This window comes from Callithrix jacchus, chromosome X (assembly GCF_049354715.1).
Source record: "Callithrix jacchus isolate 240 chromosome X, calJac240_pri, whole genome shotgun sequence".
NCBI lineage: Eukaryota > Metazoa > Chordata > Mammalia > Primates > Cebidae > Callithrix > Callithrix jacchus.
Window position 1 is genome coordinate 35,335,876 of NC_133524.1, and position 26,936 is coordinate 35,362,811.

At 36.4% G+C, this 26,936-nt stretch overlaps 1 protein-coding gene across 5 annotated transcripts in view; it reads left to right on the top strand.

Moving 5' to 3' along the window:
• LOC118150508 (uncharacterized) overlaps nt 1-25,536 on the top strand; it is a 683,858-nt gene extending 658,322 nt beyond the window's left edge. For 4 of the 5 annotated variants that reach the window (XR_013531491.1, XR_013531492.1, XR_013531493.1 and 1 more), the window contains one exon: nt 25,192-25,326. Coding sequence is in view for 1 of the 5 variants with exons in the window: in XM_054250790.2 (XP_054106765.1) it covers nt 25,192-25,400 (209 nt within the window). In the remaining 4 variants the exon portion in view is untranslated. Of the gene's footprint in view, nt 1-25,191 lie in introns of all 5 variants that reach the window. The other variant, XM_054250790.2, reaches the window with a different exon arrangement.
• The last annotated feature ends 1,400 nt before the right edge of the window (nt 25,537-26,936 follow it).

Below are 26,936 nucleotides of genomic sequence, written 5' to 3' on the forward strand. Positions count from 1 at the left end.
AGAGGACATTCTAGGGCATAAGTCCTCCAGGAGTCAAATACAGAAGTTCACCTGATAGCCTACGAAGTCCCTACCATCAGACACTCCCATCCCAATATCCTTCATACATACATATAACCACTCTCTGCAGGCTGGAGATTATTTAAATGCTGACTTGAAATGCTGCTGAGCATTAGTAAGAGGATAAAGCGGGGCAGTATTTTACAGCATCCTGCACCACTTTCCTTATCCCATATAATTACTAACTAATTTCCTGAGACAAATTTTCAAGTTAAACTGTAAATCAGCCATGAGTCTTACACAATAGAATGAACTGATCAAGCTCCTCATGGTGTCAGGTCCTCAGGTAGAAATTTTAGAAAGTAGTTTAGGAGGCAGGGTAAAGAATATTGCCAGCCAGCTTGTCTTACCATTAACTTTATTTCCCTTTCTATCAGGGACAGGTAATCTTGTTTAGCTGCCTACTTAGTCTTAATAAGCCAACATGAAAGCTCTAATGGGAATGCTAAAAGTCCCATTTCTGAGAGTCAGGTGATTTCTGGTTACCAGAGGCACAATTTTCTATCTCCAGTTGGCCAGGTATTTGACGTCTACTGGTATGAGAAAAATGACTTTATAATGGGGAACTGAACAAATGTTTGAGTTTTATTTTGTCTTGAGGGTAATTATTACTAGAATTCTCTTGCCCTTGCTTTGCCTGTCACACTAAAAAAATATTTTTCAAAACTGAAATATGTGCCATGGAGTAAGGCATGTGGTTATGCAAAGAAAATTATAAGCTTTGAAAATAGTCTTTCTTAGCATCCCTGTCTATTCCAAATCTAAAATAATTGTAGAATTAATTAAAGCACTCCAGATATTTATAAACTGTTTAAGGAATGCAGTGTAGCTAGTTTCTCTAAGAAAAGTCATGTCAATGATCCTTGGAAATTCTTTATTTTTATCCCTGTCCTACAACATGGCAGGAAGTGGGACGCTCCGTGAAGTCTTCAACCTTTTATCATGTTGCTCCTTGTCTAATTTAGAGCACCAAGGAGAGCATGACACATGGCTTTCCTACTCTAGCTTCAGTGGTGGAACATCGAACCCTGAAATGGACGTTCTCTATAGTAGACCCTAGTACCTTCCCTGTGTTTTGGCCACATCCTATCCCTGCTACTCTGAGCTTTTGGCTTGAAGAGAGCAGGAATGACTGCGGATTTGGTCTCTGCACTCTTCAATGAAGAGGTGGAGAGAATGTCTGCTATTGCAGCATGTGCAACAGATGCATCTGCCTAAATCCATATGCAGTAGTCACAGGGAGAAAACATTGTGGGCTCTTTTTCTGGCAAAGGAGGCAAAAAAGGCCCAACTTGTCTCCCACCACACCTACAAACAGAGCTGGGCAGCAGCTGAGAAAGCCATAACCACAGTTAGGAAGGAGTGAATTAATTATTCTCTTCCTCACTTATATTAGATGTTGAAGGAGTTGCCCATAAGAAGCAGCTCTTTTCACACTTGTGCCATACGTTCCCACTCACTTTTCATGCATTCTAGAGCATATGGGTTGTGTAATTGGATGGTTCACCCAATCCCATCACCATCTGCTCTCCAGATAAGCTGCACAAGCCTTTGGTAAAGCAATGAAAGATTTGACTGTCCAAAAGCCTCTTCTCCCAAGCAAAACTTTATACTTTCAAAATAAGTATATTATGGTAATGATCTCTGTCCATATAAATTTGGTTATTACATTACATGAAAAAAAACTCAAAATAATTTTGTTGAATTGTATCTAGACTGTTAATAAGTATGCAGACATAATAATTGTGTAAATTTTAAAATAAAGTTGCTTTTAAAATGGTATCAGATTCACAGTTTAAACAGGTTTATATGGAAATTTCTCTACATATCAGTCATATCAACAGTCTTTTCAAAAATAGGAAAATTAAATAATTTGCATGTTATTGCTGCAAAACTAATCCCACAAACTTCAATTTGATTTGTGAGGTATTGATTTCAAGATGTGCCAGAATTTGAAGTGGATTCTAGTCATAATACAACTAGGTTGCAGTTACATTCTCTGTAATTCAATTTTCTCTCCTCCTTCTTGATTTGTCTTTATTTTGAGACTGTTGATAAGATGGATTGAGCATTTTCTAGCATCACATCCAGACATGACAAATCCAGAAGACAAAGAATCTATTTTCTATGACTCTTTCTTAGAATTGAGAAAATATCTCTTTAAAGTTCCCCAGGTTTGTTTCTTCTATTATTCACCAGAACTGGTTGAATATCCATTTGTATATCAATCATGAGCACGCAAAGTAAGGTTTTCATGATTCGCTTACATCAGTCCTTGGAAAGTCAAGCATTATGAGTATTTATAGTTATCCGTTAAATACACACAAAGACTTCCAATAACCTGTTTATTTTGATATCTTCCTGCCATCTAGTGGATTATATATTTGGTTTATACAAGGGTAGCATAGGAAATTTTAGGTTTTCCAGCCATGTTTACATGCCAAAGTGGTCTAGATGCTTACTCTCAACATATTTAAGTAGTTCAAAAAATAAAACTCAAAGTTCTCTTCACGTAGAAACAGCAATTCTAGCATTTGTTTAAATTGTTCAGGTGGAAATATAAAAACAAAATGATGTAGCCAGACTAACTTAAAGAAATATCACTTCTGATGTGTGTTCCTGAAATGATTACATTTATTGACGGGTGTTATTTGAGTTTGAAAACTCTTTGTACTTATTCTTCTTCAAGAGTGATACTGAAGAAATAAAATATAGAGGCTGGGAACAACCTTTAGTGCCAATCGGAAATGCACATGTAAAACAAAAACTAATATGTTCCTTATTCCTTATCTGAGTCTAGAGAGAAGAATGGATAAAATGCAGTATACCCAGAATAAACCTTAAAGATGACAATATTACATATGAATGTGGATTCAGTTTCCCCAAAAGGAAGCCTATGCATGGTAGGAAAACCAGCAATTGTCATGTCTAGCTCATATCCCCAAGATTACAAAAATGACTTCGTAGTAACTTTCATTTCAAGAGGCTGGTCAGGCATCTATTCATTTTTTCCTAAACCTAGACTATGTTTTGAAATCATCAAAACAGAGAACTTAACAGTGAAAAATAATTAATAGAACTGTTATTTTCAAGTTACATCAAGCAATTGTTTGATTCAGTCTTAAAATAAAATTGCTTGATGTACTCATGGTTTTTTTGCATAAGAATTCAGTAGTCTTAGAACACTTTCTAAGAGTAAGTTTTAGATTGAGCCAAAAAGAACCAGTCCCTAAGCTTTGTTTGTGCAGTGTAATTTTTCCATTCTTCAAGTTTTGGACCTTGGTACCAGTAAGTCAATCATATTATCAGTTTTCCTCTGTTTCCAAGACTTTTAAAACTTCTTGAATATTTAAAATTTAAAAGTTGGCAGAATAAAACAGGAGAATGAGGCATGAATTTTGGAAACAATGGAACTTGACAAAACTGTGCAACCTTGTAAACCTAAGCAGGAATTGGTATTTTAAGAGTCTTGGCTGGGCATGGTGACTCACACCTGTAATCCCAGCACTTTAGGAGGCTAAGGTAGGTGGATCACTTGGGGTCAGGAATTTGAGACCAGCCCAGCCAACGTGGCAAAACCCTGTCTCTACCAAAAATACAAAAATTGGTCAGGCGTGCTGGTGTGCATCTGTTATCCAAGCTGCTCAGGAGGCTGAGGCAGGAGAATCGCTTGAACCTGGGAGGTGGAGTTTGCAGTGAGCCGAGATCATGCCACTGCACTCCAGCCTGGGCAACAGAGTGAGACTCCGTCTTAAAAGAACAACAACAAAGTCCTAACTACTTTATATTTAAGAGAGATATTACCAATAAATAAACAAGCAAAGACTCTTGCAAAACGCACAAGAGTAGGATTATTAAACCATATTTTATTTTGTTTTTTAATTTTCTTCTTGGTTTTTTCAACCTACAATGTTTAATGTGAGGCATTAAAATGTTATGGTTAGTTCAGAATCATAGTATCATTTAAATATGGTATGTATGTAGTCCTAAATATATTCTTTTAAGTATTATGTGTTTAAAACCTTTTTATATAATTCAAACTGATATTCAATGCAATAAAAATAGATGGTAGTCAGTTACCAATCTTTTAAATGTATCTTTATCATTTTGAAGGAGATGATTTTGCAACATTTCTGCACTTTTGCTCGTGTTCTGCTTTAATCTTCTATTTATACTGATTTCAGAATAGATCCATTTAACTATTGGCTAAAATGCACCATCAAGATTAAACCTAACTGTGGTTTGTTGAGTGCAGTAAAAGATAGCAAGTCTCATTTTGCTGAGGAGATTCTGGCTCTATTCAAAAGACAAAAAAAAAAACTAATAAGTAGGATTAAGCAGATTTTAATTTCCCTTGTTTTGACCCTTGACTCTTTTACCCTGTTTTATCATCTTTCTTTCATTTTTCCTCTTTTGCTACCTTCTTCTCTCCTGAATGTTGAGAAACTGTAAGACTTGCTATGAAAGTCAAAACAGCTATGAAAATAACTGTTCTGACAATTGCCAGGAGGAGATTGAATCAAGGATCCTGAACAAGAGGCATAAAAAAAGTCATTCCAACCTAGAGTTTTTCAGTAGTTAAAAAAAGGAAACTGCATCCTATCTTGTACTGTTTTCTTTGGCAGGCTCTATAAAACTCTCAATAGAGACTCAAAGTCCTTTTCTGTCTTATGACTTTACTAAAAATTTACTGCTCTTTACTGAAGATGCTATATAAGCTGAAGCTCAAAGCTTTTAGGAAGAGGGAAGGCAGAGAGCTTTCCTGCGTTTGCTTCTTAATCGTCTTCAGTTGAACAATCCTCCATATTTTGGACAGGCATATTCTGCTGTCCCACAGCACAAAAGTAACGTGATAATTCCCAACTCTATTTTTCCATCTCGGGGTATGTCTATTTCATAATATATCTGAGAATCTTTAACAAAAGTAAACCTGATCTTTTCTGTTAAATTTAAGAAAAATTGATACCATATTTCTACTATACTAAAGAGGAGATATCTTCTCTAATATAATTGCACAACCGAAGAGTATTCCAACTCCAAAAAATATTTTGTTTTTGTTTCAGTCACTGGAAGTTCTCACTTCTCAAACTGGCGAATGACTCCTTCTGAGCTTCTAAGCAGTATTGCCAAAATGAAGCCAACATAAGCAGCCACAAGGCTGCTGGGCAAAACAACAGCAGCAAAATAGCCATTATCTTTCAGCTCTCAGTCCTATTATTGGTGCTTGGTATCATATGAAATATGGCTTTTCACTGCTATTGTAATGAACAAGTCAACAACTTCAACTTTCACTGTACACATACTGCAGCTTGAGCATTCCTTGTTACCCAATAGAACTTGTTTGCTGATGTCCTGGGAACAGGATGAAGGCAGCTATTTCATCCAGGTTTTGGTCAGGAAACTAAAGAGAAAGTATCATTTTGCCAAGAAATCTACAGTTATCACTCAATTTATTATAGTGTTGCTCTCTGAGGAATGGCAGGATATAATAAATCTGGGAAAAGCAAAAGACAGTTTAATACAAAGGGAGCCCAGAAGGTTTCAGATCATTCCATTAAATCAAGGTTAGATGAGGGCCTTAGCGTGAACACTGACTTCCAAAGAGGATGAATAATAAAAACAACTTCATGGAGTACTTACTATGTACCAGACAGCAATATATATGAGATAGGTTGCATTTATTTTTTAAGAGGTGAGTAAACTGAGGAAAGAATTCAGGATCAGAAATCTAGGAAGTCTTTGAGCCAGAACTTAGACCTAGATATTCTCTCCCTTACAAAACTGTGATTAGATGTATTATTTGACATTATCTCTTGAGAATACTTAAAAAGTCTTTCTGTTTTTATTTGAAGCTATATGTTTCACAAGTGGCAATCAGAAGACTGTGTGAACATGAAGTAGAGTCTTCTGACTTAGAAAAGGGACATTTCTAGGTTGGACAAAAACTTTTTTACTCTGAACACAACTGGAATTCCTTACACTATGCCCCATGCCAATGAAAGAGATCGTGAACTTCTTATAATGCCATAGCTCCTATACATCTCTCAGTGATATATGCACTGTGTCCCAGTAGTGAAAACAAAGGTATTTTCTATGCAGTAATATTTACACCATGATATCTACCCTTACTATCTTATTTTAAACTGCGGCCTATGTTCATCACATACTCCATGTCTTTACCCTTAGAAAAGTCTCTAGGACAGTTAATAGAAGTTCTAAACATCCTCTCTTCAGGACCATGGTAGGACCGTACTGTACCAAACTTACAAGTTCAGATTGCCCATCTGATTTATTTTAGGTAATAATATATGAGCACAAATGACAGGTAACACTTCCAGCTGAATCCCTTTAGTAGTCAACGCTTAATTTACTAGTTTCTCTAACAGCTGCCACAAGAATCAGCCATATTCCAGATTCCAGAATGAGTAAGAGAATCTTTGTTGTTAAAGATGTTACGATTTGGGGGATAGTTATTAGCAAGACCTATCTTCTAATTGCAAATATAATTTCTCTATACTATAGTATATTTATCGAGTATAGAATATATACACACATATATAAATTTTCTTTGTTATCATAGAACTTATCACTTTCTAACATACTGTACAAAATTTACTTTATTAGTAGGTAAAGTATTAAATAAGTAGAAAGTAGTAAGCTTTAACCCATTATCAGAAAATAAATTCCAGAATAAAAGAGGAGCTTTTTCTATTTTGTTTTATATTATGTCCCAAGGACTTAGAACATGATATGCCTGGCATACAGTAAACGTTCAACAAATATTTGGAGAATGACACTATGAATAAATGTCATACATTTTATTTGTTTATATATTTTTTTATTTTACTTTAGGTTCTTGGGTACATGTGCAGGTCTTGCAGGGTTGTTGCATAGGTGCATAAATAACCAGGTGGTTTACTGCCTCTGTTCCCCCTTTGACTATATCCGGCATTTCTCCCCATATTTTCCCTCCCCACCTCCCACTGCCCTCTCCTAGCCTTCCCCAACTGCTCCCAGTATGTGATGCTCCTCTCCCTGAGTCCATGTGTTCTCATTGTTGAATACCCGCCTATAAGTGAGAACATGCGGTGTTTGGTTTTCTGTTCTTGTGTCAGTTTGCTGAGAATGATGGTTTCCAGATTCATCTAAGTCCCTACAAAGGACAAGAACTCATCGTTTTTTATGGCTGCATAGTATTCCATGGTGTATATGTGCCAAGATTGTTAGGATGAATAGAAAGTGAAATTACCGGGAACAATAAGAATAAGTTGAGGATGTTTTAGTGCTAAGACAGGCCTGAAATTAGCTAAATAATGTATTTATTTCAATGGGGAGAAATTGGCTTCATACTTTAAGCAACAAGGCTCTGGAAGCTATACATAGGACATTCAGGCTTACCAGCTCTTTCAGAAATGTCAGGGCGACAGAGATTTAGGTTTGGATTATATATACCTATAGAGGACCTCTTGAATCAAATCGTATTTGCATGAAAATGAATTTAGTTTATGAATTTTGTCAGGTTCAATTTGCAAAACAAATTAAGACACACCAACCTCATGTAATAGTTTTTAAAATAATTATTAGTTATTTTTTTAATTTAATAGTTTTTTTTAAAATTTTTATTGCACTACCCACAAGCTCCATCTGAGATAGGTAGAATATAATTAAAATTTCAATATTTAGACTAATTATTTGCATTATTAAGAAACGAATCCTAAGGCAGATGACCTTGTGCTTAGCATAATCATAACTACTTTACACAAAGGTAGCTGGCATAGAGTAGCCTAGAATAGAGGCTGAGAGGTACATTGATTTAGGAATCAAGTAATAGGCTTTAGAATCTATTCTTGCCTAGCTTATCTTTGAGGGTTTGGGGGCCTTAGAATGGACAAGAGAGGAAGCAGTCAATACATAGTTTAAGGGAGAAAAATGACTATTGAGGTATATCAGGTAGCAGAAATATTCAGAAAACTTAGAGAGCAATAATTTCTTAGTCTCGGATTTAAGTGGATTTCTCGCCCATGCTATTCTGTACTCTCCCTTATCACAAAGTCATTTGCACATATTCTTATGTTAATTCTACACTGAAGAAAAGAGGCTGGTGAAGATGAAATGTGGAGTAACGTGAGTGGGAAGAAAGATCAACAGTGGTAGAGAAACAAGCAGGGACTGAATCTTTTGGATGAACAGAAACTGTTGAGAAGAACTTAACGTCCATGGGAGTCTACAAAAAAATCTTGAAGACCAAAATTCCAAATTCAGGGTAAAAAATACAAGGTAAGGACTTACTGTTTAAATGAAATCTCTAGTAAATAAAGTAAAATCCATTTATTCACCTATCTTTAAAATTATGGAGAAAAAAATCTTTCTTTACTCTAACATATAGAATACGACATATACCCAGGTATGGTATCCTTTATATGAATGCATAAAAGCTCAAAGTCAGATGTGAATGACATTAAAACAATATAAGCCCTCATTCTTTCATCCACTCAAATTTACCTCTGTAGAGGTAAACATAATTAAGAAATTTTAAATTTGCAGATTGGATTTTGTGGGAAGCAGACTTTGAAAATGAGTTATATGAGAGTTTACGATCAACATCTGTGAGGGACTGAAAAATGTAGAGTTGGTCAAAGATGAAAGGCAGCCTATAGTAAAATTTTAACCAAGGCTTCAGTAGAGCCCATGGAGAAATCTGGGGTGATCCTTCCGAGTTATTCTACGTTGCAGTAAGGGGGTTAGGCCTTTCTATCCTATCAATGACCAGTCACTATGTGCAGGCCCTGTGATCTCGAGAAAAGCAGGAGTCTTCAAGATTTCAAGGGAATCTTCAAAAAAAGACTGATAGCCCCTTGCTATCAACAAGCAGCCCACCTAGAAGCTAGGAACTAGGGGAAAATTATTTAATTCTGAACAAGGCTCTGGGCAATACATAACAACATTCATTAAAGTATCACCCTAAACATCTTATCTATGCATTTTATCATATTACATGACATATTATAATATAGTTAATACAATACAAATGAGCAAAATCATAGGTTCATTATATGCTACTCCATTTTACAAACTAAGTCTTAGATCTTTCTTTAGTTTAATATAGAAAATTTTTATCATTGTTTAAAACAATTACTTAGTATTCTATAGTACTGTTGTACCATAAGTTTATTCTTATAAGACTTTTCTTATAAGAATAAACACTTATGTCATATTGCAATATTTTCTATTAGAGGCAAAGCCACAGTGAACTTAATTGTTTAGGTTTGTATATATACAAGATTTAAGTATGCATTCTTAGAAATAGCATTTCTGGATCAGACATATGGACAATTGTGGTACATGATGCTAAATCCCCTTTGAAAAATGCTAGGTCATTTCACATGGCTTCAAGAAGGAAAGAAAGAAATCATGCTAGGTATTTTATATATATATATTTTTTTCTATTGCATTTTAGGTTTTGGGGTACATGTGAAGAACATGCAAGATTGTTGCATAGGTACACATATGGCAATGTGATTTGCTGCCTTCCTCCTCATCACCTATATCTGGCATTTCTCCCCATGTTATCCCTCCCCAACTCCCCACCTCCCTTACTGTCCCTCCTCGATTCCCCCCCCGCAGAGACCCCAGTGTGTGATGCTCCTCTCCCTGTGTCCATGTGTTCTCATTGCTCAACACCCACCTATGAGTGAGAACGTGAGGTGTTTGATTTTCTATTCTTGTGTCAGTTTGCTGAGAATGATGGTCTCCAGGTTTATCCATGTCCCTACAAAGGACATGAAGTCATCATTTTTTATGGCTACGTAGCATTCCATGGTGTGCTACGTATGTGCCACATTTTCCCTGTCTAGTCTATCATTGATGGGCATTTGGGTTGGTTCCAAGTCTTTTCTATTGTGAACAGTGCTGCACTGAACATTCGTGTGCATGTGTCCTTATAACAATTTATAATCCTTTGTCTATATACCCAGTAATGTGATTTCTGGGTCAAATGGAATTTCTATTTCTAGGTCCTTGAGGAATCGCCACACTGTCTTCCACAATGGTTGAACTAATTTGCACTCTCACCAACACTGTAAAAGTGTTCCTATTTCTCCACATCCTCTCCAGCATCTGTTGTCTCAAGATTTTTTAATGATTGCCATTCTAACTGGCATGATTTTACATGGAGGGGATGCAATATATTGAATTCTTTATAAACACGTTGACTTAAACTTTTTTATTTGGCAGTGCAGAAAGGAAAAAAAAAAGCTTAGTCCCTCCCTTTGACTTCTCAGTATTATTTTCAAGTACTTCTTTGGCCAACCCTAGAAAAAACTGTTTAACAATTGTTGGTCTTTAGTTTCCTCTCAATTTCTCTTTTGTTCCCCACTTATAGTATAAAAATGTGTTCTTTTCCCTTAAACAAAATGTCTCTAGTAGTTTATTTCTGCCCTGAAGCCTTCCAATCACAGAATGAAACAATCAAAAACCCATTTATCTTGGGAAGCTGTTGGTAAGATAATGAGTCAGCTCTTTTCAACCTTGCAGTCTTTTAAAGAAACAAAGTAAAAGGAAACTACTTAAATTCTCGAATTAATTTATTCTGGAGGAAACTGGAAAGCCATGTGCATACACAAGGTGGTATGGAAAGCAGAGCAGACAGCAAGTATGTATGTTTGGGAGGCCAGCGCTTCAAATCATTCCATATACATGTATTATTTACTCCACCCACAAAAGATATAAAATGCAGGATATCAACCCATAAAGGTTTTCCTTTTCCTCCATGAATTGGAACATTTAGAAAAAACCAGGGTGTCTAGAAAAACAAAAAATGTTTTCTAAGAAAATGGTAGCATGGTTTCAGCAGAAGAAGTCATATGAGTGAGTTTAATTTTAAACATGGGATCTAAATGTTCAATTCAAAATATTAGTTTTAACTGTTAGTCCTTTTTGCCACTTTGTGATGTTAAAAGTTTCATACACCTTTCAAGCCACAGTCTCCACATCAATAAAATATGAAGATTTGACAGGTCAAGTGCCAAAATCCCTCTTAGATTTAAACATCCTGTATAGTCTATGATCCTGGCATTCTAGGTCCCTAAGTAGTACAGCCACTCTCTTCAAAACCAGACAGCACGTCTCCCACTGCTTTAGCAAAATTCAAGAGATATCGGATTAATGGGATACATCATGATTAGTAAGACGAACTTTGGAGTGTATCAAGACATCTGGAAATTTTACAAAAAGACAAAAAAGTTCAGGCCCATCCTTGAAAGTTCTGGGTTAGTAAATTTCAGTAAGGTCCCATATCCCTGCAATATTAACAAGCTTGCCAGGTGATTTTATGCTTACCAAAGAACTACTGGTTTTGATCTTGGCATTTATAATATAGTCTCAGATCTACACACTGTTCTAATTTCAACATCGAGGGGTGAGGATAGACTTGAGTGATTTTTTGTAACTATAATTTTGCTCCCATATATATATATATATGGGAGCAATATACATATATATATACACACACATACATACATACACACACGTATTTGCTCTTCCAGTAGAAAAATATGTATATATATTTGCTCTTCCAGTAGAAATCTGTTTGTTAAGAAAACTGTACTGTACTACTGGAAACTTATTCTTTCAAAGTGATAGACCTTTTGCTATCACAAATATTTGGCTGCTCTACATACAATTTTGTAGTTTTGAAAACTTGAGGTGTAAAGTACACTTTGCAAACCTCTCTGAGAAAGATTGCTTCAGAAGCTGAGAAGCAATCTTTTGTTGGGCACAGTGGCTCATACTGTAATTCCAGAAATTTGGGAGGCCAAAGTGGGAGAATTGCTTGGGCCCAGAATTTTAAGGCTGCAGTGAGCTGGGATCATAGCACTGTACTCCAGCCTGGGCAACAGAGCGAGACTCTTGTCTCACAAAATAAAGAGTTGAGAAGTGCTGTATGGGAAACTCCTAGCACAATGAGCCGAGAAGAGGTGCTGTCCAAAGTCATCATAGTGCCACGACAATGATAGTGGTATCATTTGTATCATGTGATTTAAAATATTTGAGTTCAAACATTTCTCTGATAAAATACTAGAATCATTTTTAATGCTAATATTGAACACATCTTTGATTCTAAATCTGTCATTTTTCCTCCATTTACCAAGAAAAGAGCATCCCGCCTCCTGAATAGACCTAAGCAATCTGTTTCTGAATTTGATCCCATCCAAATCTGAATCCTTAGAAATTTTTCCCACTGTCCTATCACAGATATTATAGCACCTTCCCATCTCTCCTTCATTTATGGTGGCTTTTGTCTACTTCAAGATATCCAGTGGTATATTCATCCTTTGTTTTATATATATATATATATATATATATATATATATATATATATATATATATATATGACTCTTATCGGCATCTGCTGCTTCCTCTAATACACTCCTGTTCCTCACTTTCCTTTCACTACCAAACATTTCACATAAAAGTTCACAAATTGCTTCATCACTCATCTTCTCCATAAAAATCAGGCTTCATAGTTATGTTATTTTCAATACCAAAACACACAAAATCTGATTTCTCTCTATATACACACATAGACACACACAGACACATACACACACACACGTAGGTAGATAAATATATCTAATTAGCTAAATCCAATGCCTTTTCCTCATTCTTCACCTTTCTTCACCTACTTTGTAGTTTTGCTAAATGTGTTGCTATTCACCCACCCACTCTGATCAATGAAAATGTTAGTATGTACTGTAATAGCAAATAAGCTGTGTTTCAGTTGTCATTAAGTACAAAACTTTAGTGGCTCAAAATAGCAGATGTGTTTCTCTCTCATGAAATAAGACCAACATGGGTTAGTTGTGCAATATGGAAGAAAGGACTCAACTCATCATCAACGTTCAGGGAATCAAGATGGAAGAATGGCGACCTCTTGAATCTTACCATTTACCAAACCAGATAGAACACTAAAGTGTCTCACACAATGTATTGCTTCAGCCTAGAAGTCACATATATCAAGTTATCTGACACAATACTGTCCAAAATTACATGGCCCACCAAACCACAGATATTCTAGGAAATGAGATCTCCCAGTTGCTTAGAAAGTAAAGAACCAGGAATATCTGGTGAGAAGTATAATTTGTACTACAAATTATTTAAAGAATCCTTGGCATATTTAATACTAAATTAGTGTCATATTCCACTTTGGTTTATTTTATATTTCTTCTCTCTCACACAGCCCCACATATTGTAATAACCCTATATTCTACACTTTCTACACTAACCCTCCTATAGACTTCACCAACATTCATGTAGTTAATCTCTTCTATGTCAATAATTCTTTAATCTATATTTTCAAATCTTCTTCTACTACTTCTATTACTCAACAGCAGAAAGGATATGTAAAATAGGTGATGGAAAGTTACTTCACTTTACGATGGAGTCATATTATTAAAAATCTATTCTATAAAGGATCGTAAGTTCTATAAGTAAAGGCTTAAGAATGAGAGCTCCATTAAGGAAATAAGAGAGGGCACGACAGATGCAAAAACATTACATGCTTATGTTAGGAAGAATCAATACCGTGAAAATGGCCATGTGGCCCAAAGTAATTTATACATTCAATGCTATCCCATCAAGCCACCATTGACCTTCTTCACAGAACTGGAAAAAACACCTTAAACTTCATATGAAACCAAAGAAGAGCCCCCATAGCCAAGACAATCCTAAGCAAAAGGAACAAAGCTGAAGGCATCTTGCTACCTGACTTCAAACTGTACTATAAGGCCACAGTAATCAAAATAGCATGATATTGGTACCAAAACAGAGATATAGAGCAATGGGACAGAACAGAGGCATTGGAAGTAATGCCACATACCTATAACCATCTGATCTTTGATAAACCTGACAGAAACAAGCAATAGGGAAAAGATTCCCTGTTTAATAAATGGTGTTGGGAAAACTGGCTAGCCATGTGCAGAAAGTAGAAACAGGACCCATTCCTTACACGTTATACAAAAATTAACTTCAGATGGATTAAAAATTTAAACACAAGACCTAGCACCATAAAAGCCCTAGAAGAATGGTGAAACCCTGTCTCTACTAAAAATACAAAAAATTAGCTGGGCATGGTGGCGCGTGCCTGTAATCCCAGCTACTCAGGAGGCTGAGGCAGGAGAATTGCCTGAACCCAGGAGGCAGAGGTTGGGGTGAGCCGAGATTGTGCCATTGCACTCCAGCCTGGGTAACAAGAGCGAAACTCTGTCTCAAAAAAAAAAAAAAAAAAAAAAAAAAAAGCCCTAGAAGAAAACCTAGGCAAAACCATTAGCACATAGGCAGAGGCAAGTACTTCATAACTAAAACACCAAAAGCAATGGCAACAAAAGCTAAAATAGACAAATGGGATCTAATTAAACTTAAGAGATTCTGCACAGCAAAAGAAACTATGATTAGAGTTACCTGGCAAGATACAGAATGGGAAAAATTTTTTGCAAGTTACTCGTCTGTCAAGGGCTAATATGCAGAATCTAAAAAGCATTAAAACAAATCTACAAGAAAAAAATAAACACCACCATCAAAAAGTGGGTGAAGGATATGAACACTTTTCAAAAGAAAACACTTATGAAGCCAACCAACATATGAAAAAATACTCATCATCACTTGTCATTAGAGAAATGCAAATCAAACCATATTAAGATACCATCTCACACCAGTTAGAATGGCGACCAATAAAAAATCTGGAGACAGCAGATGCTGGAGAGGATGTGGAGAAACAAGAATGCTTTTACACTGTTGTTGGGAGTGCAAATTAGTTCAACCATTGTGAAAGATGGTGTGGCAATTCCTCAACGACCTACAAATAGAAATTCCATTTGACCCAGCAATCCCATTATTAGGTATATACCCAGAGGATTATAAATCATTCTATTATAAAGACACATGCACACATATGTTCATTGTGGCACTGTTTACAATAGCAAAGACTTGTAACCAACCCAAATGCCCATCAAGGATAGACTGGATAAAGAAAATGTGGTACATATACACCATGGAATACTATGCAGCCATAAAAAATGATGAGTTCACATCCTTTGCAAGGAAATGGATGAATCTGGAAACCATCATTCTCAGCAAGCTGACACAAGAACAGAAAAGCAAACACCACATGTTCTCACTCATAAGTGGGTGTTAAACAATGAGAACACATGGACACAGGGAGAGGAACATCAGTTACTGGGGTCTGTTGAGAGATGGGGGGCTAGGGGAGCAATAGCGGAGGTGAGGTTTGGAGGGATAACATTAAGAGAAATACTTCATGTAGATGATGGGGGATGGAGGCAGCAAACCATCGTGGCATGTGTATACCCATGTAACAATCCTGTAAGATTTGCACATGTACTCCAGAACTTAAAGTATAATTTTAAAAAAAGAATTCTTGGAATTTAACAATAAAAAAAAAAGAATGAGAGCTCTTCAGCAGTAACACAGCAGGAAATATCTTCTTGGGATACAGGTAGATAGATGGCTACATCTTTCCCTTCAATTTTTCAAATAATAGACTATATTGTATCTGATCAAGGAAGATTTAGATTCAAATAGAGAAAATATATTTCAACACATATTGTGTGTCAGACTTTGTATTAGGAGTGTTCACATTTATCTTGCTTAATCCTCACAGAAATAAAAGAATCTAATGATGTAAGATAAGAATAATGCCTTCATCAGGATGCACTGAGAACTATATAGTTACGTCCTGCTTTTTGTATAAACTGAAATGCTCACATGCTTCCCCTTAGAACAAGCAATGTGCTATGCTCAGCATAGTTGTACATTATCTTTGCGGTTGCTTTGAGTTTTATTTTTTATTTAATAAAAATTTTATTTAAAATTGTAGTTATAAAATTTTTCAGTATAGTACAGTACATATACTGTGAGGCTCGTGCTAAAGTGAATAAGCGAGTTTTCATGCTGACCACTCAATGCTATACAGAATCAACTGGCTTAGCATTTTCTCATATCTTTAGGTGCATTTAGATTGTCAGAGTTAACCTTCTGTGTTTAAAAAAAACACACTAAAAATAAAATACATGTATATACTTAAAAAAGTAATAACAATGTTTCCCTGAAGGCAAAACAGCAGCTACATGCTTCTTTCCTATACTACTGTAGCAAATCAAGGCATTGATGAGAGGGTCTGCAAATTGTGCTTCACTTTACAGTATTTGTCAGAGCACTTAATAAAATGTAAGGCTGGTATTTATTTGAAGTTGTACAGTATGACTTAATTCACATCTGTTGGAATAGAAAATATATTCTGTTGCGCATTTAAGAGGCTGTACACGATGGGGACAATAAAGATAAGAATATAGAGGTTTAATAATGATAAAGAGTATAAAATAAGTCTTAAGAAAAAGCACTTATGCTTAGAACTCTCCACCCAATCTCATTTCCAAGTAAGTTTGTGATAATTATTATAAAGGCAGATTGGTTTGAATATCAAAGCCTCTGTGTGTAGACATTCATATTGCTGGCTACATTTTTAAAATTTCATTTGATGGTTCTCATGATCTGGTATTAACATTGCTATGCAGGGTTTTTAACACAAAACTATAAATACTTCATGAATTATTTAAGAAATTTTCAGATTTAGTTTTTACTACATGTGATTTTTTGACACCCCATCTCTGTAAGGTAACATGTAAATCTGTCAAATACATATGTTATACTTCCTATAATTAGGACAACTAGGATTCCCACTTCCATATAGTGACATTGATTCATAACCTTTTTCTATACTTCCATACAAAACAATGCCACTTGTTATATAATACCACAGTTATAATATAATTTTATATTATAAATATAACATAAAAACTGTTTTCTCCTCAAATATTTTTCTACTCCCACTAGCAGCCACAGATAGAAATCGTATAAAGCACAGCATTTTAAAAGAGAAAAAGTGACAGCTAATATACCATAAATAAGGGGAGTCCATCTGTATAGAGGACCAAATATAACTTGCTGTCTGACACATTCCCACTACTCAGCCCTTCTGCAAATGCAGAGACAAGTTACTTGTTTCAGTCCCAAAAAAATGTGTCATGAACCCAGAAGCTATGCCTTGTTCTTTTGCTTCCAATCCATTTTATCACTATTTGCATAATTAGTCCATCTGAGTACTGTCTTTTTGTTTGTACCCCTAGATCTACTGTACCAATGCCAGCAGAAAGACTAGAAAAGGCTCAAGATATCATGGACTCTGTCATTTGATAAAAGGAGAAGCTCTGGTTCTTAATTGATCATTGCAGCAGTTACAAATGAAGGGACTGAACTCAACTGTGTGTTTACATTGTCAAAGGATCATGTAACTAGATTCTACCAGGAAAACTCAACAGTTGTTTAGCCTCCATTTTTAACTGTGGATGACTACAATTTTCAGTGCAGTATTTTCAGGATAAAAATGTAGTCCCTAAAAAATGTTCCCCACCCATGCTGAGGGCTACAGAAATGAGTGCCTTCAGAATATAGTACATTTTTTAGATTGCATCATGAAATACCTATTTCCTCTTTTCTCTCATGCTGTACTATGCTTGCCTCTTTGTTGCCTTACCAATCCTCTTTTATTTACTTCTATTAATGTCTGTTCTATGGTTTATCTTTATCCTGAAAGTGTATTGATATCTCCTAGCTCAAAACTTTTGGCTACTTCTCCTAACTTCTGTTCTTAACTTTGTTCTCTAATGTAACACTCCTGTTGTTGAGTCCAGAAGTAATGACAGCCATATTCAAAAATTCTGAAACATGGCCAAGAGCAATGGCTCACGCCTGTAATCTCAGCACTTTGAGAGGCCAAGGTAGGTGGATCACCTAGTGTCAGGAGTTCAAAACCAACCCAGCCAACGTGGTGAAACCCCATCTCTACTAAAAACACACAAAAAATTAGTCAGGAATGGTGGCAGGTGCCTATCATCCCAAGTACTTGGAAGGCTGAGGCAGGAGAATCCCTTGAACTCAGGAGGCAGAGGTTGCAGTGAGCTGAGATAGTACCATTGCACTCCAACGTGGGCAACAAGAGTGGAAAAAAAATTCTGAAACATAATGAATTAATGCTCCTAAGACAGGCTCTTCTTGGCACAATTCAGCATTGTGGGTGAGAAATCAGGACTATCATAGCCTTCATTAGTCTTCTTTCAATCTGCCTTCTAAACATCATGTTTGTCTCATACCATTAAACACTATAAGACCAGCATCCTGGCATTTTGTATTTTGAAGTGTGTGTTTTTGGTGCTACAGGATTAAAAAGCATAAATAAGTAATCTACATGATTTAATATTGCACTAAAAATCTGGGAGAAGCTGTGGTTAAAAAGTTTAAGAACATAATAATAGAGGTTAAACAAACTTGGATAGGGTTAAATTTCAGCTCTGCCACTTACTAAATATGTGTTTTAATTTCCTCTTATGTGTAATGAGGATATGGCAACATGAAGATCCCATTAAAAATATTTGTAAAGCACTGAACACAGTGCTTGGCACATACTGTTTACAGAATTTGAGGGCAAATAACATGATAAGGTTTGGATGTGTCCCCATTAAAATCTCATATTGAATTGTATTCCCATAATCCTCACATTTCATGGGAGGGACCTGGTGGGAGGAAACTGAATCATGGGGATAGTTACCTCCATGCAATTCTTGTCATGGTGAGTGATTCTCATGAGATCTGATGGTTTTATAAAGGGTTTTTCCTCCACTTTGCTCTGCACTTCTCCTTGCTGCTGCCATGTGAAAAAGAATGTATTTGCTTCCTCTTGTTACATGATTTTAAGTTTCCTGAGGCCTCCCAACCCCTGCATAAATGATTCAATTAAACCTTTTTCTTTTCTAAATTACTCAGTATCAGGTATTTCCTCATAGCATCATGAGAATGGAGGTAATATAGTAAATTAGTACTGGGTACTGGGACACTGCTATAAACATACCTGAATATGTGTAGGAAACTTTTGAACTGGGTGACAGGCAAAGACTGGAACACTTCGAAAGGCTCAGAAGAAGACAGAACGGTGTGGGAAAGTTTGGAACTTCCTAGAGACATGTTGAGTTGCTTTGACCAAAATGCTGATAGTGATATAGACAATGAAATCCAGGCTGAAGTGATCTCAGATGGAGATGAGGAACTTGTTGGGAATTACAGTAAAGGTCACTCTTGCTATGCAAAGAGACTGATGGCATTTTGCCCCTGCCCTAGAGATATGTGGAAATTTTAACTTGAGAGAGATGGTTTAGGGTATCTAGCAGAAGAAATTTTGAAGTGGCAAAATGTTCAAAAGGAATCAGAGCATAAACATTTGTAAAATTTGCAGCCTGACAGTAAGAGAGAAAAGAAAAAACAATTTTCTGGAGAGAAATTAAGCTGGTTGCAGAAATCTGTATAAGTAATGAGGAGCCAAATGCTAATCACCAAGACAGTGGGGAAAATGTCTCCAGGGCATGCTGGAGGCCCTCAGAGCCATCTCTCCTATCACAGGCCTGGAGGCCTGGGAGGGAAAAGTGATTTTGTGGGCCAGGACAAAGGCCGTCCCAATGTATGCAACCTCAGGACTTCATGCCCTGCACCCTAGCTGTTTCAGCTGCAGCTGTGGCTAAAAGGGACCAATGTACAGCTTGGGCCATTGCATCAGAGGATCCAAGCCCTATGCCTTGGCAGTTTACACATGCTATTGGTCCTTCAGGTGCACAGATGTCAAGAATTGAGGTTTGGGAACCTCCACCTACATTTCCTAGGATGTATGGAAATGCCTAGATATCCAGGCAGAAGTTAGCTGCAGCGATGTAGCCCTCAAGGAGAACCTCTACTAGGGCAGTGCAGAAGGAAAATGTGGGGTTGGATCCCCCAGACAAAGCCCCCACTGGGACACTGCACGGTGGAGCTGTGAGAAGATGGCCACCGTCCTCCAAAACCCAGAGTGGTATATCCACTGGCAGCCTGCACCATGCACCTGGAAAAGCCACAGACACTCAACATCAGCCCATGGAAATAACCAGGAGAGGAGCTATACCCTGCAAAGCCACAGGGATGGAGCTTCCTAAGGCCACAGAAACCACCTCTTGCATCAATGTGACCTGGATGTGAGACATGGAGTCAAAGGAGATCATTTTTAGGGCTTTAAGATTTGACTGTCCTGATGGATTTTGGATTTTCATTGGGCCTGTAGCCCCTTCATTTTGGCCAATTTACCCCATTTGGAATGGATGTATTTACCCAATGCCTGTATTCTCATGGTCTCTTAGGAAGTAACTAACTTGCTTTTGATATTACAGGCCTATAGATGGAAGGGATTTGCCTTATCTCAGATGATACTTTGGACTCGAATTTTGAGGTTAATGCTGGAATGAGCTAAGATTTTGGGAGACTGTTGGAGGCCATGATTGTGTTTTGTGAAGACATGAGATTTGGAAGGGGCCAGGGGCAGAATGATGTTTGACTGTGACCCCACCCAAATCTTATATTAAATTGTAGCTCTCATAATCCCCATGTATGATGGGAGGGACCCTGTGGGAGGTAACTGAATCATAGGGGTGGTTATCTCAATGCTGTTCACATCACAATGAGTGAGTTCTCATGAGAATGGAGGATTTTATAAGGGGCTTCTTCCTTTTTGCTCAGCACTTCTTCTTGATGCTGCTATGTGAAGAAGGATGTATTTGCTTCCCCATGTGCTATGCTTTTAGGTATCCTGAAGCTTCCCCAGCCCTGTAGAACTGTGAGTCAGTTAAACCTCATTCCCTTATAAATTATCCAGTCTTGGGTATTTCTTTATAGCAGCCATAAGAATGGACTAATGCATAACTCTTGTGAAGTTTGAAATTCAGTTAAAGAAGTATTTCACTGCCTGAAATAAATTGGCTCTCTCTGACATCTAAACTTTTAAATTACTTAGTACTACTGGAATATAACAGAAGATTGGTTTCTTTAACAGGGATGAAGCAGGGGAAATCAGTCAGAGGAAAGGAGGGTTGGTAAACTCGATCTTTGCCGTCTGTTCAAATTGCAATATAGTGTAGTGAATCTTTTTAATAGAAGTCATTTTTGATCTACCCTATGTGGTCTTGGCAAAACTAGTTTACTATTTTTTTAGCTTTATACCACAGACCCAAGATTCGAATAGTGGGAAGGAAATATTATTATAACTTAGTTCCACTCTATTTTCTAGAAGATCACTAGAGTATTGATTTCCTTTTGCCCTGATTCTCTGTCCACTGGTTTTATATGGTTAGATTGTAAGAATGTGTAATTATACACATACAATTTCCTATCTGTTTATTATGCATAAGAAACACCTATTTTTATTATTATAAAATAAATTATACTGAGATTTCTTGATTTGTCTAGAGAAATAAAGACCAGGTGCTCAGCTAAAGTTAGAATTAAATGACTGGATTTTAGAGACAGGAATGAGAGCTTGGCTAGGTCTCAACTAACACTGTATTCATTTTAAAAATCTAAGAAATGGCAAGAGCAGTTCTATACATTTCTAAAAATTAAATGGTAAGGCCTAAGAGTGAAGACTGAACCAATGCTACTGAATTAAGCTACTCCAATCATTATGTACCTGCGGTTCCCAATTTTTAATGTATCTTCACCACATCAGGAAAACTTACAGAAAACTAATAAAGATGTTAAGAAGTAAAGCTAACTCCAATATACTGTCTCCCTGGCAATATATCTTTGCATTTTGTTCTGTTTTACTGTAATGTTCCAAACACTCCTGTTTGGTGCAGGCACAGGAACTGACATTTTCCAATCACCCTGGCATTTACAGCCCCCTCTTCACTCCACAGCCCACTGGGATCCTCCTTCTCAGAATTCACCAGCAAGGCTTGGCCTGCCTTCACCACTGCCATTCTTGTTTCATTTTTGTTTGATGTTTTGTTTTGTTTTGACTGATGAATGTAGGTGCAGAGAGGATGAGATTGTTGTAACTAAGGACAGAAGTGAATGATAGAACATTTGTACTACCCAGCTACCTTTTTCAATTCCCGGCTGAAGATCACCCTTAGGGATATCTCATTTAAAAAGAAGCTGAGGGAAATACCCAAAGGAAGAGGAAAATGGATGTGAGGAAGTGAAACAAGCCTTCATACTAGTCTCAATCCAGTCTTCCTTTTCTCTACTGAAATTCTTCTCTTCTCTATCCTGATTTTTCCCCTTCAGACAATTCTATTCCAGATTCTTTGTTTCCTAATTCATGAACCCATCTTCATCTGTCCATGTCCTTGTCTCTGTCTTACTAGAAGCCAATCTCAGGGCCATGCCCCATACAGGTTTTTATTAATCCACCCTGAGTAATATGGTAAATACGTAAAACTCAAAGTGATCAAAAATACCCTTTCAGGATTACATATACAATGTGAATTCCCTTGCTACATTATAAGACTACATTAGAAAGGTCGAACTCTCTGAAATAATGATAGGGTACTATAAAATGCAAGGCATTATTATTACTATATTTTTGCTTTTATGTTATAAGTATCAAAAATAGCAGGCGTCTATATTCTGCTAACCAGCTCTGTAGCTACACATGCCATGATACTGGAAGTTCTAGAAACAATTCTGAATATGTATAAAAATGCAACAAATGGCAAACCACTTATTAATCTCTTTATGCTAATAATTTTTCAAGTTATTTTTACAGGATCTTCTAAAACAAAATCCCATATGAAAATCTATAAATTTTAAAAACTATAAAGCCTAGAATTTCACAGCATATCCCAAATAGTTATGAGCTTTGACCATATATCAGTAGAGTTACAGTAAACTTAGTGATTAATTTTTTCACTCAACACATTTCCAATAATTGTTTTTTCTGGATGGTGCACTGTACTAAATCCTATGGGAGATACACAAATACATTAATAATAGTCCTTATGTTCTGGAATTTTATAGTCTAGTTATCATTAAAAGCATATAGTCAGATAAACCCACAAATGAAGATCAAGTAAATGAATCAGAAAATATATACTGTAGGAATTTCGAGTAGGAACAAATCCTTTGTGGAGAAAATGATCATAGAAGTTAAAATGGAGCAGATGGCATTTAAGCTGGACACTGAAATAAGATTCTACTTGGCAGAAAATTCAAGAGGTGATTAAAATAGCAATAACAACAGCAATTTTAATAATCATAACAAAAAACAATCATGATGAAAGTTTTCATTTTTGGAACACGCCATATATCATAAATTCTAGGTTAACCCTTTATCTGTCTTATTTCATTTAATATTCAAAACAACCCAATGAGCTATGAACTATTATTATGCTATTTTGAGGGATTAGGAAATTTGAGCTTAGGGAAATAAAGCAGTTCGTCAAGACTATAGGGCATATAAATAAAACGACCATAGTTTGAAAACAGACTGTTGTACAGCATCCAAGCAAATGTGCTAGTTCCAGTCTGTCTTAGATTCATTCAATGTTCTTTCTTGTCTCTTTTGTGTCATGTGATAGCAGAACCGTACATGCAGCTTACTTTTTACCAGATTCAGCCAATGACAGGTATTGATGGGATATGATGGGTTAGGAAGAAGCCAAGAGCTTTCTCCCCTTTGGATAGCCACTATGTAATCTCCATGGCTCTACTATGTGTGACACAAAACAGGTATGGCCCAATATTGACCAGGTTATCTGGCCCTTAGCTCTTTCAAAATCTTCTCCTTAACTCTCCAGTATAGGAGTTGAAGTCAATTATGTTTGTGCTAATCCCTCCATTATCTTGCTACCCCTTCTTTACTTCTCAGCAATTTCATCACTGGTGTTACAAATTCCCACTATTAAACTCCTATTTCTAAATACTTGATGTGAGTTCTATTTTATTTTTACTTATGAGCAGATACAATAAAATAAAATTTCAAAATATATTTAAAAGAAAGGCACAAGCAAAGATTTCAAAGTGAGAAAAAAGCAGCAACATTTAAAAAGTGAATGTACTAGTTTTATTGGAGTAGGGAGTTCAGGAAGTGAAATTCTGAGAGTGAGTTTTAAAGGTCCAAGATGGTGGGTAAGTTTGAATGGCAGGCTTTATGGAACAGGAAATACAGAGGGATTCAAAGTTCGGAAAGAGTAATCTGAAGTTCGGCAGTACGGGTTTGGTGAAGGAATGATGTCAGAGAAAAATTGCACCAAATTGAGTAAACAGGAGTCAAGACGATTACAAAAGGAAGAGGGATTGCCCTCAATGCTGCTGATGCAGGAAAATGGGGGTGGTGTTAAGTGCCAGAGACAGCTAGTGGGAAAGAACTGGAGGACCTCAGGGAGAAAGTTGGTCAATGAGATTAGGCCATCTGTATGTGCTTATTGATGCTTATCTGAGTTAGGCTCCTACCCTCCCACAGAGGCTGAAAATAGGGGTGCTATCTTTCTTGATGATTACCTTTCAAACGGATGGCTTCCAGGTCCTTGAGAAAGACATTGCTGGGTTATAAAAGTCAGGAGAGGCTGGGAGATTTGTATCTCAAAGGGGCAAAGAATTTACAATTGTACTTTTTCTAAAGTAAATGCCTTAAGAAAAGAAAGATCAGGGACCTATAGTCAAGAAGAAATTTGTCTAAAATTTAGTCAAGCTGAGGGGAACATTAAGGACATCTTGAGCAGTGACTAAAATTAGGCAGACCAGTAGGAAGGTCATAATCTAAAGGTACAGCAGAGAAAATGTGTAAAAATAATCAACAGAAATTGTCTGCTGGTTAGATATATGTAAGGAAGAGTAAGAAAGGGCAGGTGCAAAGTAAACTCAACTACTTTTCTCAGAGGGATGTGGCTTTATTAAAGACGAAATAAGTGGAAATAATAACCCATTGGTATAAGGTGAAAGCCACTTGAATGGATGACCAATTCTAAATATTTCATTGATAATAGTCATGAACCAGTCAAGGACTAGCAAACCTCCAACGACATTTATTAAATGTGTCTCTCTCCAGGAGAATGGAGAAATAGCAATTATTTAAACTTAACCACTACTTTATTTCCATGAGGTTTTAAAAACATATTTTGAGGACAAATAATGGCAAAGTTAATATATATCAGTAAAATCTTGAAGGGAATAAGCTAATTTGATTCTATTTATATCTTTCTCTAGGTAAAGGAGAAGAAAAAAGGGACAAAATGAACAAGAAGAAGGCGATGTTTGCCCACATTGTGAGTCATTGTTTTCATATATTTATCTCATATAATTCTCAACCAACCATGAAGCATGAAGAAGATATTATCTGCCCTATCTTCAGATTAAACTTTGTTTACAAGGCAACATCCAATTGCAGAGCTGCCTTTGAATCTAAGTCTACCTAACACTAAGATCCATACTCTGCTACAACAACGTGCTTGGGATAAGTAGACTTCAGTGAGCAGAGAAATTGATTGGAACTTAAATGAAATGATGACAAGTTTTACTGATCAAAGGACTTTGCTCTGCTAATGCATCAAATTACAGGTGGTTTCCTGGCAAACAATACTTGCAGAGCTATTCACACTTCAGGTCAAAGTATATTTTTTCAAGTATTAACTATTATTGTTGGCTTTTCATATGTTAACTAAATCCATGCTGTTGTTGGAGTCAGTGTTAGTTCGATGTGCTTGCTTGCAACGATGCAACTTGGTCGCCCTCTGGTGGCCATTTCTAGGATTGACTGGCATGTCTTAATTTTGGGAAAGTCAACAATTTAAGTTTTAATTGTGTGGAATTTTTAAATGTGTGAAAAATATGTATATATTATACTTAGTATAAATGTGTCTCTGTCCAGGAGAATGGAGAAATATCAATTATTTAAACTTAACCACTACTATTCATGTTTCAAAAAATGTTCATTTTAACATTTTATAGCACAGAATATTTTGAATTTCAGTTACCCTTTGGATATATAGATGATCATGATTCCCTTTTCATCATGGAAAATGTATCTATACTGGGGCTTTTTTTCTTTCCCACTGAGAACACAAGGGCAATTAGCTCTATGTGTTAAAAAATAGACTATATATTTTTCACTTAATTGGAAACATAATCTGTGCTTTTAGGTAAATAAACCCATCTCTGTGTTTCCAGATTGTTTTTATGTTTTTCTTTCTACCAGAGACAAATTATGACAGCTTACAAGATCTTCATAAACAGAATGTCTCAAATGATAAAAATGTTTTGTGCCCTAGTTAATTCATTTCAGTTTTTTTGTTGAAAAAGTATTATTCCAGTTAGTGAAAATTAAACAAAGCATTTGCCATATATTTGTGACAGCTGTCATGACTTAGTTATAACTATTTTTCACACAGTTATGAGTTGCAACTGTAAACCTAGTGATTCTTTATTTGATTACATGAAGGTCAGTTTTTAAACAAATGAGCAGATGGAGAAGTCAGCCTCAGCCATTATTTGGAGTACATCATACAACCAAAGTTGCATAAAAGGTCTGTAACCTAAAGTTGATATAGAGGTCTCTCTGGTCTTTTGTGACCATTTCACTATTTTTTTTGCATTTTCGGTTTTGGGGTACATGTGAAGAACATGCAAGACTGTTGCATAGGTACACACATGGCAGTGTGATTTGCTGCCTTCCTCCCCTTCAGCTATATCTGGCATTTCTCCCCATGCTATCTCTCCCCAACTCCCCACCCCCTGCTGCCCCTCCCCTATTTACCCCTACAGACCCCAGGGTGTGTTGCTCCCCTCCCTGTGTCCATGTGTTCTCATTGTTCAACACTTGCCTATGAGTGAGAACATGCAGTGTTTGATTTTCTGTTCTTGTATAAGTTTGCTGAGAATGATGGTTTCCGGGTTCATCCATGTCCCTCTTTCTCACTATGACTTCATATTCCATTGATAAATGTTTCAGTGCA